This window comes from Lethenteron reissneri, chromosome 17 (assembly GCF_015708825.2).
Source record: "Lethenteron reissneri isolate LAM-NWPU_2019-01 chromosome 17, ASM1570882v1, whole genome shotgun sequence".
NCBI classification, from domain to species: Eukaryota; Metazoa; Chordata; class Hyperoartia; order Petromyzontiformes; family Petromyzontidae; genus Lethenteron; species Lethenteron reissneri.
The window spans coordinates 4,264,935-4,282,451 of NC_083795.1; the positions used below are offsets into that span (position 1 = coordinate 4,264,935).

General features: G+C 43.5%; 1 protein-coding gene across 2 annotated transcripts; it reads right to left on the minus strand.

Moving 5' to 3' along the window:
- Positions 1–1,664: 1,664 nt before the first annotated feature.
- On the minus strand, positions 1,665–17,042 carry LOC133343339 (zinc finger and BTB domain-containing protein 39-like). Of its 2 annotated transcripts, none has more exons than XM_061552868.1 (2): positions 16,822–17,042; positions 1,665–8,683 (listed from the first exon to the last, which is right to left on the minus strand). In XM_061552868.1, the coding sequence occupies exon 2, from the start codon at positions 8,617–8,619 to the stop codon at positions 6,790–6,792; it is 1,830 nt and encodes a 609-aa protein (XP_061408852.1). In that variant the 5' UTR covers positions 8,620–8,683; positions 16,822–17,042; the 3' UTR covers positions 1,665–6,789. The 2 variants fall into 2 exon arrangements, with proteins under 2 accessions (XP_061408852.1, XP_061408853.1); XM_061552869.1 differs by lacking the exon at positions 16,822–17,042 and adding an exon at positions 16,345–16,627.
- Positions 17,043–17,517: the final 475 nt, after the last annotated feature.

Below are 17,517 nucleotides of genomic sequence, written 5' to 3' on the forward strand. Positions count from 1 at the left end.
TAACATCGACTAAACTCCCAAGTCGATTCTAAAGCGCGGCTAAAATTGGCTACTTTTTATGGCGGAGAGAGAATGTTTAAAACTTTTTTTAAACGTTCACTTTGAGTTTGAAAATTACGTTTAAAAAGTTTTCTTCAAACTTTTTATTGTGTCCAGTATCGTTGTTTTTGGTTGGATCGCGTAAATATAGATGTGTCGTTAAACCCGCCACCACCCGACAGCCAAGTAGTTTTTTTTGTACTGGGAGTGCCATCCAGTTTCCGAGTGGTAACACGTGTCGCTGCTTGTTTGCAGAGGTGCACGGTGATTACAATTGTACTGGTAGGAACGAAGTGGACCAGACCACCAATAGATTATATCGTCCGTCCGTCCGTCCGCGTCCGTTTGTCCGTCCGTCCGTCCGTGGGAGGGGTGGTGTTGAGGGTGGTGTTGGAAATGAAAGACTACGAGTCTTTAAATCTCACAGCGTTTCTTGTCAAAACAAACACTTTTAATTAACGTTACACTAGAATACAGTAATTTTTTCTTTAACTCCTCTATACCTGGTCGATATCTCTGTTCTATACCTGGTCGATATCTCTGTACCGGTACTAAGTATTATTCATACCAGCCCACCCCGCAGGGTCCTGTTTATTAAAATCATATCGTGGGGAAAGGAAATTGTTCACCGTCAGCAGTGACCATCCTTTATCAGATAAGATTAGAGATGGGATCATAGAATTACGTTTAAAATCACTTCACAGTAAAGGTATATATTTTAGATGCCCTGCAAAGTGTTCATGACGTGCCAATCCAACGAATAAAAAAAATAATCTCGGTTCTTTCGGTAAAGTCACGTAGAAGGGAAGTAATAAAATAATAAAAATAAAACATAATAAAATAATTTTACGTGACTTTACCGAAAGAACCGAGAAGATGAATCCCTGCAGTCACGAAAGCTTTAAATCGAAAAAAACAAGTTATTTTCTAATTACTTATGCCTCAAGTATAGAAAATGGCTATTATTCCCGACAAACTGCTTTTGTGAACAGGACTATATGGGAAGGAATGGCACATGCACACGTTTTCTCATTAAAAATAGGTACATTTCAAAATATCACTGTCCTGGTCACAAAAGTTTGTGGGGAATAGGCATTTTCTGTACTTTTGAGGCATAAGGAATTAGGAAATAACACTACCCAGGAACAATTTGTTTTGTTAGTGTTATTAATGGGGTGGATTATTAACTTTGCGTTTGTGTCCTGGTCACAAAAGCAAAGTTTATGGGAAATAAGCCATTTTTCTGTCCTTTTGAGGCATAAGCAATCAGAAAATAACACTACCCAGGAACAAAAAAAAATTTGTTAGTGTAATATTTGAATAACCAAATTTGAAAAACCAAACCTAATATGGTTTCCTGACAGTGGAGATACTGATTTACTCAAGTGGCTGTCCAGATACGAACCCGTGATTCTCGGCAATGCCTGCTCCATTTTCTGTGAAGCCAGCCCATCCTGAGAGTATTGATCATTATGCGCGGTCTGTACCAGTTCCATATTATTCCTACTCCCCCAGTTCACAACTATTACATTGCAAAGTATGGGGAAACTTTAACTGATGTTTTATGCAATAGATTTACTGGCCTCAAATTCCGAAGTACATATTTTTATTTGAATGGACTCGTCTTTTAAAAATATATCAACATGACTGAAATACGGATACCTTTTTGAAAAATTTTTCAGCCACAAATTAGCTTACCAAGTATCGAAAAAGCATACACGAACTCTTCCCAGACTTGAGGCAAGTGTAATTAACGAAGTACAGTAGTCAGCTGACTGCATACACCAGTAAATTGTTGTAGTAATCTTTATTGGGAGCAATTGGGAATTAATTCTAGGAGTTAAATAAAGACAGCCACAATTCCAAACAATGGTAGCCCTTGGGGTTTTTGTTATGAAACGAGACACGGAAAAAGTAAAGGTTTACGATAGGCATGTTAAGTCGACAAGATAATACCATATATCAGACATCAGACTTAAAATTCTCGTTTGAATGCCATTTTGTATGCCATGCCGATGCACGTTTCAGTGTATGACCGGGTTCTCTCGTTCAAACATCAGGGTGCCAACATAAAATAGCATCAACACCTCGACTTCTACACATATGCATTGGGATATCAACAAAACGACAACTCAATAAATTATTGCCCTGCCCTAATACTATCAACTGCAAGTTAAATATACTTTCTCTACGGCAACGGTGGTCAATACGCGGATCTCAGGACAAATAAGAACACTAACATAAGCGACAAACATGTTTGTTACTATATTAATTAATCATAATAAAAGGTTTTACCCTTTCTGGCATACATACGTCTGTAAAATTGTTTAAACATCAAATAGAGACCTATTACAAGGCATTAAGTCTGCATTTACCGCATATACCTTGTGGTAAAAATGGAAACCAATATACTTTGACAATGAATGTATGCATTACCTGATTGGCCTACACCAGAGACAGCCTCCTAACATAACTTATTTGATTTGAAGTTTTCGTGACTGCAGGGATCCATACTCTTTGGTTCTTTCGGTAAAGTCATGTAGGTATCAAATTAAATCACGACGTTTTGGGCGCAACACAAGCATCCGTCATCAGGTGTGACAACCACAGCAAGAAACATCAGGTGGGACAATTGCGTTTATTTCTTGCTGTGGTTGTGACAGACGCTTGTGTTGCGGCCGAAACGTCGTGATTTAATTTATTTTATACCGACGTGACTTTACCGAAAGAACCAAAGAGCATAGCTTTGTTCTCACCAGTGCTCGGCCACAGGCCACGAAAAGGCGAACAGTATCCGGACAATGCAAACGCCAATTGCCTTAATAGCTTGCGATTAGCAGTTATATCTATAGGACCGTCTTTATTATTCAATATTTTGATACTGGCAAAATGGGTCCCATAGATATTCTTCTGTTACGTCCAATGGCAAAATAAAAATCCCTGAAACTTCATCCATTCAAAAAATGTATTCTACCAAATAGATGTTTTTTTGTTATTTGTATATCAAAGGGTTAAATCTGGATGATGGTTGGCCGGAGCTCTGGTGGATCGCAGAATCCGTTGAGATCCACCAAAACGGATCACAACGCTTGGTGTACTGGCCACCACTACTCTATATAGCAACTAAACCTTAGGTAAAGCGTAACGCATTAAACATGCCAAATGTCATGCTTTTGTTGACATGTAACTACTGTTTTTGAGATACAGTATACAATAATTTGAATTAATATTTAAAGCCCATTTGCCTCCAACATGAATGCACCCAGTAACATCCAAAGTTAACCAGGGTCAAGCTCACCAGCTATTTGAAAGGCAGGAAAGGTACCTTCATGTTTCTAGCTGAAAAAAATAAATGTAACCACGTTAAATGTTTTTTTTTTCACGTGTATTGCAGCGCTATTTTACTCTCGCAACGAATTCAACATTCATATCAATATTTAAAAATAATAAACCCACCGCATACAAGGCGTCCGTAAAGATATCACCCAACAACTTACTATGTAGAGTACTGCAGACCTTGAAAAATTGTTGACGTCTGATAAACGCCTGGCTGCCTTTCACGGTGGTTCCTCATCAATCGTGAGATGTAATTTCCATGAACGCGATATACATCATTATGCATTATCATTGTTAACAAAAATTATATTTAGACATGATTTAACTGCATTCTCGAAATGTTGGCAACGTTGCTTATGTCTGTGACGAAACGTGTGTAAAATGAGGTAAGCTTCTAAAATACAATTGATTGCTGGGCAGAAAATCTTATTGGATTTTATGACCTACTGACAGTGATTTAACCTGTACATAATCCCAAAAGTGGTAAGTGCAAGTCATAGAAACACCTAATTTAGAGTCAACATGGGGAAATGGAATGGCAAAAAAGGGGATGAATTACCCAATCTTCCTTCCAGAGGGCAGGAGGGTGACGTGTTTTTCAATGTAAGATTGGGTATTAACAATCAGTTCACATCAGAGGTCGCAAACGGGTTTTGATACCTTACCCGTACCCGGCCGCACCAGGGTCGCAAATGGGTACCCGTAGCCGACTGGGTACGGGTAGCCGGGTATCAGGTAGGGTACGGGTATCGGTTACCCGATTGCGAACTCTGGTTTATATTACGCTTGGGTGACAAAGCGCGCAGTGGTAGGAAGCAAAAATATTCCAACGTGGGCCGAAAGCATTTTGTGGGCATCTTGTCAAGCAAGGGCTGAACAAGGCAAAGCCAGACAGAAGGTCACCTCACCGGTATTAAACTCACATTTAAAGCTTGCAAGTCAGTAAATATAAAAAAAATTGTATGTACGGTGGTATAAGAAAGGAACACGAATATATTTTATCCTTTTCAGTAGTCCGGCGGCAGGGCACCAATGAGAGTCCACGTGTGGTGGACGAGACTTATCAGGCCGAGCCAAAGCGGCTCCAATATATTGAGTCCAGGTTTGAAAAGAGCGTGCAAGTTGACACTGTGCAGAGAAAAGGATGGGGGAGGGGGACAAGGGCTAGGCACTCGTGTGAAACGAAGACTCATCTCGGATGAGCTGTCAGTCTCTGTTAAATGTGTAACTGCGTAAAAGTGATGAGGTGGTGGTGGTGCGGCATAGGGGGGGGGGTGGGGGGGGACGACCCCTGCCACGACAAAATAAAACTATACTCTCCGACTGTGCGGAACGAAAACAAAAACAGTCCAGATTGTGGAATTGGGAGAAACAGTCCGTATAACGAAAGGAGAAACACTTCCATTGTGTAATGTAAGGGAAAATCGCTCTCCTCGTGTGCTGCTGTTATATAAAGCGTACTCTATAAATGTGCTATTGTAAGGGGGAAAAATATATATACCCTTTGTGCGACACTGGAAAAAAATATATATGCGTACGGGACTCTGTATATACGGGTAATGAGCAGCAAGGTAACCAGCGGAAACCAAACCTTCCGCTTTGAGCATACCATGCTCTTTGCGTTGGATATCTTCTTATAAAAAATGTTAAGCATTAGGTCACCTATCTGAAAGTTGTTTTTTTTATGAGGCCTTTTGACTATTGTTGTTTTCAAGTGTTATGTTATTTTGCTCCATTTGGGTTCCTGGATTTTGTTTGGGCGACTTAAATGTCAGAATCTTAAAACCTACTCTCGGGCAGTGATTTTCAACCTGTTTTGGCCAACTACTTGTTGAACTCAGTTTCACCCGATAACCCCCTTGCCTGACCCATTAAGGTTCTGAGAAATAAATGTAGAATGAACGTCGACATTTTAACCAATTGTCCATTTTTGAAAAAGTATCCTAACAGGCGAGTAAATGCAAGCGGAATAAAAACAATTCGACGGACGCCCTCCTGCACGCGAGTGACATGATTTGTTCGCACTCGCCGGCGACTCTTGTAAACTCCACATTGCGTACGATCGACGAGCTGAGAAAGAGATCTTTGATGTCGTTCTCGGTTACCACGAGGATTTAAATGTCATCGTAGTTATTTTATATTGGCAGATTCATACGTGATTATTCACCGATGACTCTCGCGATATAATTTCACACATTTATAAATCACCTCGCACGTACCGCGCCCCCTCCACCCCGAGGGAGGGGGGCTCCGCATACCCCCGGTTGAGAACCGCTGCTTCTTGACTCACCCAGTGACACATCAACCAACCACTTTTAACATTTTAAGTCCGGTTGTGACACCGTGCTTACGTTTTTATCGGCCTCGTGCAAACTGCCGCCGAATGTGTTGTTGTTTAATAATGTACAGAACAATACTTTTATGGACATCCCGCACACATTAACAAAACACTTCAATTGGTAGTCTATTTTTTTTACCACGCATTAACATACAAGCCCATTAGGCATTTTTTTACTTTCTTCAATTATACAAATCGCTGAGCACAGACAGCATTGTGATGCATTTTTTAGCAAGTGAGCTGCTGATGTAATACATTTTAATTGCTTAACAATATCAACTGCTTGTTAGCAATGACAGGTGTCATTCAGAAAAAAACAAGTATTCTGTGAAAATGAAAATGTTGAATGTCTTCCTGTGTACAAGAGGTTGAAGTCTGCTGGCCTCATGAACAGCGGAGAAATGTTGTATTAAATAACAGACCTCACATGTTTCTGTAAACTGGACATTGTTTGTAACCAAGGAAGGCTTAACGTTATCATTCAAGTTTATAATCCAAAATATATAAAACACTATCTTAAGCTGGCATATTTAATAACAAACTCTACTTTTTCATTGTGTTTTTTGTACTTTAAATAAAATACTTTATTCAAAATATGTTTTATCTATTAGGAACGTAGCGCCTGTTATAAAAAAAAACGTATTGTTTAACTACAGTGATGAGAAGCAGTGAACATTTTACATGTTCACAAATCACTTGAACTTTCCATTTCAGCACGATCACATGTAACTTTTAAAAACCAAATTTCACAAACAATAAACAAGGTAACATGTGGGAGGATCTTCAAGAGCGTATTGCGTAAAACTATAAATCACACGAAACATTAACCTTGCGCCGGGCTATCTGATTTCAAATCAAATAAATACTTAAAAACCACAACAAATGCCAAATACTACAAATATTGAAATTCACACGTTTGCATTTCAATAACTACGAATCACTCCCGTTGGGTTTTTGTTGTTGTTAAATAATAACGGCGCGGCTGACGAAAGGTTGTCAGAGCAGGACAGAGGCAGCGATGGAGGGAAGAAAGGGGTTTCACCACGGTCGATTTTTTTCCCCTCCCCGCGACGTCGCTACTCGGACACGTCTGTGCCGAGCACCTCCTCCGGCCCGTCCGCCGTCGCCGACGAGTGCGAGAGATCGAGCTCCCCCAGCGGGTGGTTCTCGTCCACCATGTGCTGCCAGGCGCCCTCCGACAGGTAGCACCGCGAGTTCAGGCACACCCTGCGCCGGTGGGCCATCAGATTGTTCCTGTTGAGGAACTTCTTGCCGCAGATGTCGCACGTGAAGAGGCAAACGCCGATGTGGATGAGCGTGTGCTTGATGACGTTGCTCAGGTAGTTGCACTTGCGGCCGCACACCCTGCACTCCCGCTTCTCGCTGTCCACGTGGCACTTGGCGTGCTTGCGAACGGCGAGGAACTTCCTGGGCAGGGAGACGCCGCACACCTGGCAGAACACCCTTTCCGGCGGACCGCCGTCGAGCCCCTCCGACTCGTCCATCTGGAAGTCGTCCAGGTGGTCCTTGGACTCGCCTTTGCCGCAGTCCCTCACGTGCAGCGAGAGGCTGTCCTTGGAAAGGAAAACCTCGCCGCAGCCCTCGCAGGGCGAGGCGGTGATGCCCGTGTGCAGGAGCACGTGCTCCACAGCTTCGCCGAACGAGCCGAAGGCGACGCCACACACCTTGCACTCCATGGTCGCCAGGTCGAGGTGCACAGCCGCGTGATCCTTCAGCCCCATCTCCTGAACGAATTCACCGCACACCTGGCACAATACAAACGAGTCGGTGGCACCCACCGGCAACCGTGGCGCAAAGTCGTTCACGTGCAGCTGGTTACGCAGCTTGCCGTCGGCAGCCACCATCGAATAACTCTGCATGGCGTGGATTACCTCCATGTGCCTACTGCCATCTATGCCAAGCATGGGCGAGTTGGGGTCTCTGTGTTTTACATCGGAGGATTGGACCATCTCATTTTCGCTGTCGTTTGCCTTCAGTCCGACGTGACTCAAGCGCGATTCCTTGCGTGAAGGCAATATAAAAGCCTCTTCGTCCAGAGGCTCCATCTTAACTTCGCAAATGCCAACGGGAGTATAATTGAAATCTCCTCTCCTTTGAGCAGAGTCGTGTTTATCTGGCGGTGCCTCTGCGACAGCTCGCTCTCCTGCACGGCGCGACATGCTCTCCACATTGGAGATGCAAAATTCTTGCTCTGAATTTTTTCCAGCCTTCACACTTTTCTGCGGTTTGTTGCCATTGCAGGGATGGCTCTGGACACTGTCAGAGCTCCTGGCATCATTACTTTGACGACTCTTCTCTCCCTTATTTTTGGTGACACAGTTTTCGGCTTTGTGCTTAGGGTTCGTTTTACCTCCACCGTCAACGTCGTTAAGGTTTTCAGCAGAAATTGCCGCTCCGTCTTCAACGCACCCATCGGCTGAGGCCGACACCTGCGCGCCCGCGTCACTAAGAGATTGCGAGATCTCAGACTCGCTGTCTGAACACTCCTCGAGGTACTCCAATGGCACGATGCGCTGGCAGATTTCCTCCAAGCAGTCAAGTCCGAGGTCCTTGGCCGCTTTGTACAAGTCACGAATCTCCACCTTGTCGGCTTTGATGTGCCCCTTGTAGACGAACTCCAGAATCTGGTGGAAGAGCTTTATGGTCAGGAAGTCGATGACGAAGGGCCCCATGGAGCTGCAGGGCACGTCGAGGAAGAGGCTCCGGAAGTATCTGCAGGTGCTGCTCAGCACGGCCTTGTGGGCCAGGTAGCGCCGGCTCTGCACCTCCAACGACACGTCGCAGAAGGAGCCCTTCTCGCGCAGCTCGCACAGCTCCCGCAGGAGGTCCGGCAGGTGGTTGTCGTTCACCAAGCTGAGCTCCTCTCCTACCGGATCGTCGGCCATGTTCGTCGTCCCCCGCAGCGTCCTCAATGCGGCCGTGGAGGAGGAGCAGCAAAACGGCGTCCCTCTGAAAGCGAGATGGACCCCCGGTGAGTAAAATTGCAAGTCACGCGCGACAGGATCCGTATGCGGCGACGCGTACTTATTAACGCGTGCGACTCAAACAACGAAGAGTTTGACGTATAATTACTCGTGTGAAGTAACTATACGTGGATCCATAGCTATTATCGATTTACATTAATAATTTGTAGACAGTGCAAAATTAACTTTTCATCTCCAAATAGGTACTAAGCAAGCCAGAAAGAGAAAAGGATAACCTGGTACCAAAACATGCATGCTACAGCATTAAGCACTCTCTGAGAATGGTTTTAGATTTAGAAATTCCAACATTCTCTGCACGGTCATTCCAAATGTTCCTAATGCTTTGTTTAGCCCACTGCAGCTCTGTAAATTTTAGATGAATAAATGTTACTTTAATGTAGCTAACTGGTAAGGTATTTTGGTTTAATTGAAAGTGGCGTATAGATAAAGTAAAGTATTAACAAAAACGCAATTCGCTTGTGGACATTTCACTTTAGATAATGGCACCGGCATCAGCACAATGCAATGACAGCCATTCACCACTCAAGATGCTGTTATTGTTAAAATGCCTGGCGATGTCAGCGTGCATTATGTTTGGATACACACTAAATGCGGGGATATGTACCACAGTATTGAGACAAACGACAATTTAAATTAATGGCACAATGAAGGAATGACAAACACGGACTGAGAGGCAGTCCACATGGAATAGTTACGGTACACTGCTATGCTTTGATTTACACGTAAAGATGTGGAAATATGTACAATTCGTTAATGAAATACAAGGACAATCACTAATTGTATCGAGTTTTTGGATAATTCAGGCTTTAGCTTATAAAGTTACTCTCTGGAATTGCTCCTAATTTTACGGTTTCAAATTCATGTTCATATTATTATTCTAACATATACCTTGAAAAAATAAGTCTATTTCTAGACATTCAGTTTATCTGGTTGGCTTCAAATGGTACAGACTGGTTAATCATACACCAAATATATTTGAATAGTTCACACGGTATACCAACTAAATTCCTTTTTATGACAATTTAGAGATTAAGATATTAAATTGTCTTGCATAAATGATGGCAGAGCTTTGGAGGTCACGTTGGTACCACAGTCCATGTATCTGTCGTAGTGTAAACAATTCACTATCTCAATAACTGGGCTAAAGGTCCCTCGGGAAAAAAATTAACCATTAACCAACTAGAGTTTAAATTATACAATACTTAGGAAATTGCAAATAGAAGCGTTTCATGTTGAAAATCCCATTATTCCACATTTTATTTATCACAGTGTAATGGTAATGTTCAACCAGCAGCTTAGTGCCACGAAATAATGATTCTACATTTAGCCAGAGTTGTACAGAACAATTGCTGTTATTGAGCGGCCTCGGCCAAGTGTTTGTCAGTTGCATAGTAATTTCTAAATCTATATCCGTGGCTTCCATGACGACGAAGCTTTCAGAACCACATTGCTGCTGCATATTTCAAACACCATGAAGTTTTTTGGTGAATTACATGCTGCCATTTTTTTCTCTCCCAAAAACCTGTTCGCATAAAACTAGTTTTTTTAATGCCATAAAAAATTGCAAAAGCCCAATTCGAAAGGAATATTGTGGTCAGTAAAATAGATTAGTTGAACGCAATCAAAATCAGGGGCACGCGCCCTCAAAAATCCGTGGCAAATATATTATTTTATATAAAATTGTACGTGGCAAATAAACCCAGACATTAACACAGTAACTATACCGTAAATCAACTCTGCTAACACAACACAATATCTGTAACTAAACATATAAAACTACAGTTCAGCAGGTACCAGAGAACAGACATGGACACTGGATTAAACGATGCTTGTTATGCAGCCTCGAGAAGTATTATTTATTAATCAACAGCCACTCGTGCACGCAAAAGGGTCTTCATTTCACCCCTTATACCAGCGTTCTTCACTCATTTTCACAGGGGGGGCCACTTTCGTCCGATAAGACATCATCAGTGTGTGCGGACCTCCACACGCTTGAAACCAATGAGGGTTTGACAGCAGCACGATGATGGGGGGGGGGGGTCAGAATTTGTGGTCATGAATTTGTGTATTGTCTGGGGCCACGCTAAAGGTCACCAGAGGGCTGCCAACAGAGGTCGCAAACGGATTTTGATTCCTTACCCGTACCCGGCCGCACCAGGGTCGCAAATGGGTACCCGTACCCGGCTACCCGTACCCGGCCGGGTACGGGTACCCGTTCCCTACCCGTACCCTACCCGAGTGACAAACGGTTACTCACCAGTGACTCACGGCCTACCCGTACCCGTACCCGGCCGCAACAGGGTCGCAAACGGCTACCCGTACCCGGCCGGGTACGGGTACCCGTTCCCTACCCGTACCCTACCCGAGTGACAAACGGTTACTCACCAGTGACTCACGGCCTACCCGTACCCGTACCCGGCCGCAACAGGGTCGCAAACGGCTATCCGTACCCGGCCGGGTACGGATAGCCGGGTATCGGGTAGGGTACGGGTATCGGGTACCTGGTTGCGACCTCTGGCTGCCAGTGGCCCGGCAGGCCTTGCAATGAGGAACACTGCCTCAGACTCAGAACATGTATATACAGTGTACATGTACGCACCTTCCGGCCAAATCTACCGCTGGATGAAGGCCTCCCCACGGTGAGAGGGACCACTCATTAGTGTTTATTGTTATAGTTACCCCCTCCCCCACCTCCTCGTGTTGGCAAGAATTGGGGAATTCCACTTGGGCATGCTTGACGTAGTGCAGCCGAGGCCACAAGCCTCTCCATTTCACTCTAACATCTCGATCAACAACAAAAAAACAACCTCAACTCCGAACCAACATCAGCCATACATCTCACTTTACTCTCATCCCCATCTCCAGTGCCTATTCTCATACCTTCTCGTTTCTCCTGTCTGATAAGTACTGTGCAGTTGATGAAAGTGACACAAATGCCACCTTAATAATATGAAGTATTTGTTGTTGTCCATTCTCTGCTGGATGAATACATCCCCACACCGACAGTGTCAATTATGGGGGTCGCTTCACCATACTTCACTACGCTGGTCAAAGCGGTTGGTGAAAGGGGGGGGGGGGGCATGGAGTGGTTTGGATGTTAGTCATCACTGATGTTAGCCATGGCTGGGTATTGAACTCGTGTTGCAGAGTTCATAGGGCAGCCACCACTCATCGATACAAATAGGAGCATTGCGTTGAATACTCTGGGATCCAAACCCTTTGGTACCCGATTGCACAACATTGCATAAGCTTACCTTGATAACTGGACAATACCATGTATGGGGGCATACCTGTCAGTAATATTAACGAGTGGCGAGTCATCAGAATGTGCCTGATCTCATCACATCTCAGAAGCTAAGCAGAATTTAGTCTGGACAGGGCTTGCTGAGATGGGCTACCAGAATGCACAAACAGGTTGCCATGGGATTGCGGGCCAACGTACTGGACAGGAGAGGGCCGAACAGCTACAGATAGTCCCCGAGTTACGACGGTCCGACTTACGATATTTCGATCTTACGATGGCGATACGACAAAATGCATGTTAAAAGTTTTCATAGCAGATAGGATTGTTTCCCGAAAAAACTTTCTATTAAATTGCAGTTCATATAGGTAGGCTACGAATTTACCTTGTTTTTTTACTCTACATTTTACTGTGCAATACAGTTTTGTAATTAATAAATACATACAGTATATAGTGTATACAGTACGGTACTGTAAATTGCTCTGTTTTGCTAAATAATCACCATTCTTTAAGACTCCTGGGTAGGCTAGGCCATCTTCGACTTACGATATTATTGACTGACGATGGGGTCGTCGTAACGCATCTCCATCGTAAGTAGAGGACTACCTGTACATGTTTTCCTTTACTCCGATACCTAAACTTCCCACCTTCGCCATCCCGTACCAACCCACTTTATCACCCATCTCAAACAATGATCTGCAAAGGTGTGGGGAGGATCTCATCGAGCAGTGGATTAACAAAAGGGCTCTTCGTGTACAGAACGAGCAACATCTGCGAGGTGTCAACAAAGCTGGTGCAGCTGTGATGCTGTTCAACAACTAAATCATTTTGTTATTTGCACATCCCCCACCCCTCTTCATCTCATCACTCCGCTGATTTTTTTCCCTTTTTTTTCATCATCTCCATCCGTGTCACTCTAGCCTCTCAACTCCTCCTCTGAGCGTGGTCTCTGTTACCCCCTGCTAGAAGTGGCATCTCGGAGACACGAGAACAAAAAACACAAAATATACAAACAGCACGGTGGAACCACACAGACGTAGCGCTCCGCGCTCCAGTAGAGTGAATGTCCCCAAAAATGAACACAAGGCAGTGACCTGTTGAAGAGAGCGCTTATAAGGACACAATGTTGCTGGCCGTGCTATAATGCCGGTCAGTGGTTTAACAAATCTGTGGTTTAAGAAAGGCACTGCAAACTTATGAAACAAAGTATTTGGTGATGCTGCTGCTGCTGCGATGGCAGTGGTGCAAAAGCACGACTAACAAAATAACTCAACTTTCGTCAACAACACTTGCCTGGTTTTAATGTGCTATGAATAAGGGCCATTACTCGAAACGTCGACCACTGTACGATTCTCATTTTAATGGCACAGTGTTATTGCCAAATGTGTTGAGTTTTTTTGTAAATAAATTACGGCCAACGTGTATTTGAGTTGATGGCTAAAACATAGAATGTACCGAAGGCCTGATTAAAATGTATAAGAGTTGTTGTTTTGAAATAAGCTTGGCGAGAAATAGCGTGTTTGCTAAAGTGTTTACTGCAATGCCAAACAAAAAAACTGCAGGTTAAATGTTGTGTATATCATAATAAAGTCAGACTCGGGGTGTATTGCAAGGTTAATAGAGTGCATCGTGCCATTTAATGCAGGTTGCATTTAGACGTTACGTACAATCCTAATCCTCGGAGTAAGCACTGTACTGTGTCAATACTGTAGTAGTTAGACAATAGTTAAACGACGTAGTAAAGGGTGTGTAAGGAAAGGCGTGCTGGTTAAAGGTTCCATCAAAGCTAGTGGCTTTTAGTGAATAAAGAAGCTATGAGTGTTAAGGTAGTGGTTGGCTATAACGATGTCAGCAGTCATTCAGTCTTCACTCAGCGATTCGGTATAACGAGGTCGGGTTAAGGTGAATTATGAGTTTTTACTGAAGCGCTAGAAGGTAAATACAGGCAAGGGTTACGTAAGGGTAAAGGTACAATAAAGGTTTAGTGGTGGCACTAGTACAAAGTTAAGCCAAGGTTTAACAAGGATACATGTTCATGGTTTGGAAGTGTTAACGAGCGAAAGGTTAACGTTTTAGAGATGGCAATACGTAGAGGTGAAATTGTTGTGCTTAGTAGTAGGTTTAACCCTTTTAAACTGGAACAAAACTGACACCTTTATTCAAGGCATCATGTTTGCAATAACCACAACACAAGTAGTCAAAAAAGCAAACAAAAAGAAGCAACTCTGATAATGATAATAATATGCACTGTCCTTGAAGTTGATTGGTCCACACCCGAGACGGCTTTCTTTAGAGCCTAGTCCCCATTGGTGTTGGACCAGATGACACCAGAAGGCGTACAACTCAAACACAGTGCACTATCAGAGTATTGAGAGCTCGGGGAAAGCATTTACACTATGAGATCTCTTTTACCAGTAGCAAAATATAGTAGTAGGTTTTTACCCTTTTAAACTGGTACAAAACTGTCGTTGTGCTTGTTAGATATTAAGGTGGCATTAAGGTTTAATAGGGGTGATGCATAGAGGTGAAACATAAACGTTCGATAGTGGCACAAGTCGTGGGTTAAACAAAGGTGAATTAGTTGGGGGGTTTAGGCGTTGCATTTGGTGGAGGGTAAACATAGGTGCCACAAGTTAGAGGTAAAATAAGTGGTTAGTAGTGGCACTGATAAATATCACAAGTTAGAGGTAAAATAAGTGGTTAGTAGTGGCACTGATAAATATCAAAAGTTAGAGGTAAAATAAGTGGTTAGTGTCACTAATAAATGTCACAAGTTAGAGGTAAAATAAGTGGTTAGTAGTGGCACTGATAAATATCAAAAGTTAGAGGTTTAATAAGTGGTTAGTAGTGCCACTAATAAATATCACAAGTTAGAGGTAAAATAAGTGGTTAGTAGTGCCACTAATAAATATCACAAGTTAGAGGTAAAATAAGTGGTCAGTAGTGTCACTAATAAATGTCACAAGTTAGAGGTAAAACAAGTGGTTAGTAGTGTCACTAATAAATGTCACAAGGTAGAGGTAAAACAAGTGGTTAGTAGTGTCACTAATAAATATCACAAGTTAGAGGTAAAATAAGTGGTCAGTAGTGTCACTAATAAATGTCACAAGTTAGAGGTAAAACAAGTGGTTAGTAGTGTCACTAATAAATGCCACAAGTTAGAGGTAAAATAAGTGGTTAGTAGTGGCACTGATAAATGTCACAAGTTAGAGATAAAATAAGTGGTTAGTAGTGGCACTGATAAATGTCACAAGTTAGAGGTAAAATAAGTGGTTAGTAGTGCCACTAATAAATATCACAAGTTAGAGGTAAAATAAGTGGTTAGTAGTGCCACTAATAAATGTCACAAGTTAGAGGTAAAATAAGTGGTTAGTAGTGGCACTAGTAAATGTCACAAGTTAGAGGTAAAATAAGTGGTTAGTAGTGCCACTAATAAATATCACAAGTTAGAGGTAAAATAAGTGGTTAGTAGTGGCACTAATAAATGTCACAAGTTAGAGGTAAAATAAGTGGTTAGTAGTGCCACTAATAAATATCACAAGTTAGAGGTAAAATAAGTGGTTAGTAGTGCCACTAATAAATGTCACAAGTTAGAGGTAAAATAAGTGGTTAGTAGTGCCACTAATAAATATCACAAGTTAGAGGTAAAACAAGTGGTTAGTAGTGGCACTGATAAATGTCACAAGTTAGAGGTAAAACAAGTGGTTAGTAGTGCCACTGATAAATGTCACAAGTTAGAGGTAAAATAAGTGGTCAGTAGTGGCACTGATAAATGTCACAAGTTAGAGGTAAAACAAGTGGTTAGTAGTGGCACTGATAAATATCACAAGTTAGAGGTAAAATAAGTGGTTAGTAGTGCCACTGATAAATGTCACAAGTTAGAGGTAAAATAAGTGGTCAGTAGTGGCACTGATAAATGTCACAAGTTAGAGGTAAAACAAGTGGTTAGTAGTGGCACTGATAAATATCACAAGTTAGAAGTAAAATAAGTGGTTAGTAGTGGCACTGATAAATGTCACAAGTTAGAGGTAAAACAAGTGGTTAGTAGTGGCACTGATAAATGTCACAAGTTAGAGGTAAAACAAGTGGTTAGTAGTGGCACTGATAAATGTCACAAGTTAGAGGTAAAACAAGTGGTTAGTAGTGCCACTGATAAATGTCACAAGTTAGAGGTAAAATAAGTGGTTAGTAGTGGCACTGATAAATGTCACAAGTTAGAGGTAAAATAAGTGGTTAGTAGTGCCACTAGTAAATGTCACAAGTTAGAGGTAAAACAAGTGGTTAGTAGTGCCACTAATGAATGTTTAATAGTGTCAGGATGTGGCAGCTAAGGGGTTGGTAGTGGCACTGGGTGGAAGTTAATGGACGAGTGGTGGCGATGATACCTTGAGGGTTTACTCGTGTCGATAGTTAAAGGCGACTTGTCGCCAGTCGCCTGAAAATCGAGGCCCCAGTCGCCTGCAACTCGTGTCGCCAATCGCCTGCAACTCGAATCGCCTGCAACTCGAATCGCCTGCAACTCGTGTCGCCAGTTGACTGCAACTCGAGTCGCCAGTCGCCTACAACTCGAGTCACCAGTCGCCTGCAACTCGAGTCGTCAGTCGCCTACAACTCGAGTCACCAGTCGCCTACAACTCGAGTCACCAGTCGCCTGCAACTCGAGTCGTCAGTCGCCTGCAACTCGTGTCACCAGTCGCCTGCAACTCGTGTCACCAGTCGCCTGCAACTCGTGTCACCAATCGCCTGCAACTCGTGTCACCAGTCGCCTGCAACTCGTGTCGCCAATCGCCTGCAACTCGAATCGCCTGCAACTCGTGTCGCCAGTCGCCTCGTGTCGCCGCGTGGGTTCGCGAGCAACTCACGGGGAGGCGTCGCGACGCTGGCCGCGTCCCCCGCACGCCGGGACCCAGTCGAGGGGCGCCTCTCAGCTCCGGAGACGCTGTGGGGAGGAGGGTGAGGACGAGGTGAGGAGGGTGAGGTGAGGAGGAGGTGGAGGAGGAGGTGGAGGAGGTGAGAGGGTTGACAGAGTCGAGGTGGACACGAGGAGAGCGGCAGCAAGAGAAGTCCGTAGCGGGACCCGGACAAAGCGCCGCGCGGCATGCCGGGAGCGCGCTCCTTAGGCTTCTAGTGGGGGGCGTGACCAGCAACAACATTGACAACAGCGACACCACCAACATCAACAACCATCAACAACAACATCATCAACATCATCACCAACACCATCAACAACATCACCAACAACAACATCATCAACATCACCACCTTCATCGCCACCATCATCAACAACAACCATCACCTTCATCACCACCATCATCAACAACAACCACCAACAACCATCACCAACATCATCAACAACATCATCAACAACATCACCTTCATCGCCACCATCATCAACAACAATCATCACCTTCATCGCCACCATCATCAACAACAACCATCAACATCACTGTCAACATCACCACCAACATCACCACCATCATCAACAACCATCATCAACAACACAATCACCATCCATTACCAACATCACCACCAACATCACCATCATCACCACCATCAAC

Coding starts and splice junctions, on each gene's coding strand:
- LOC133343339 (XM_061552868.1), bottom strand. CDS start 8,619: ATGGCCGACGATCCGGTAGGAGAGGAGCTCAGCTTGGTGAACGACAAC.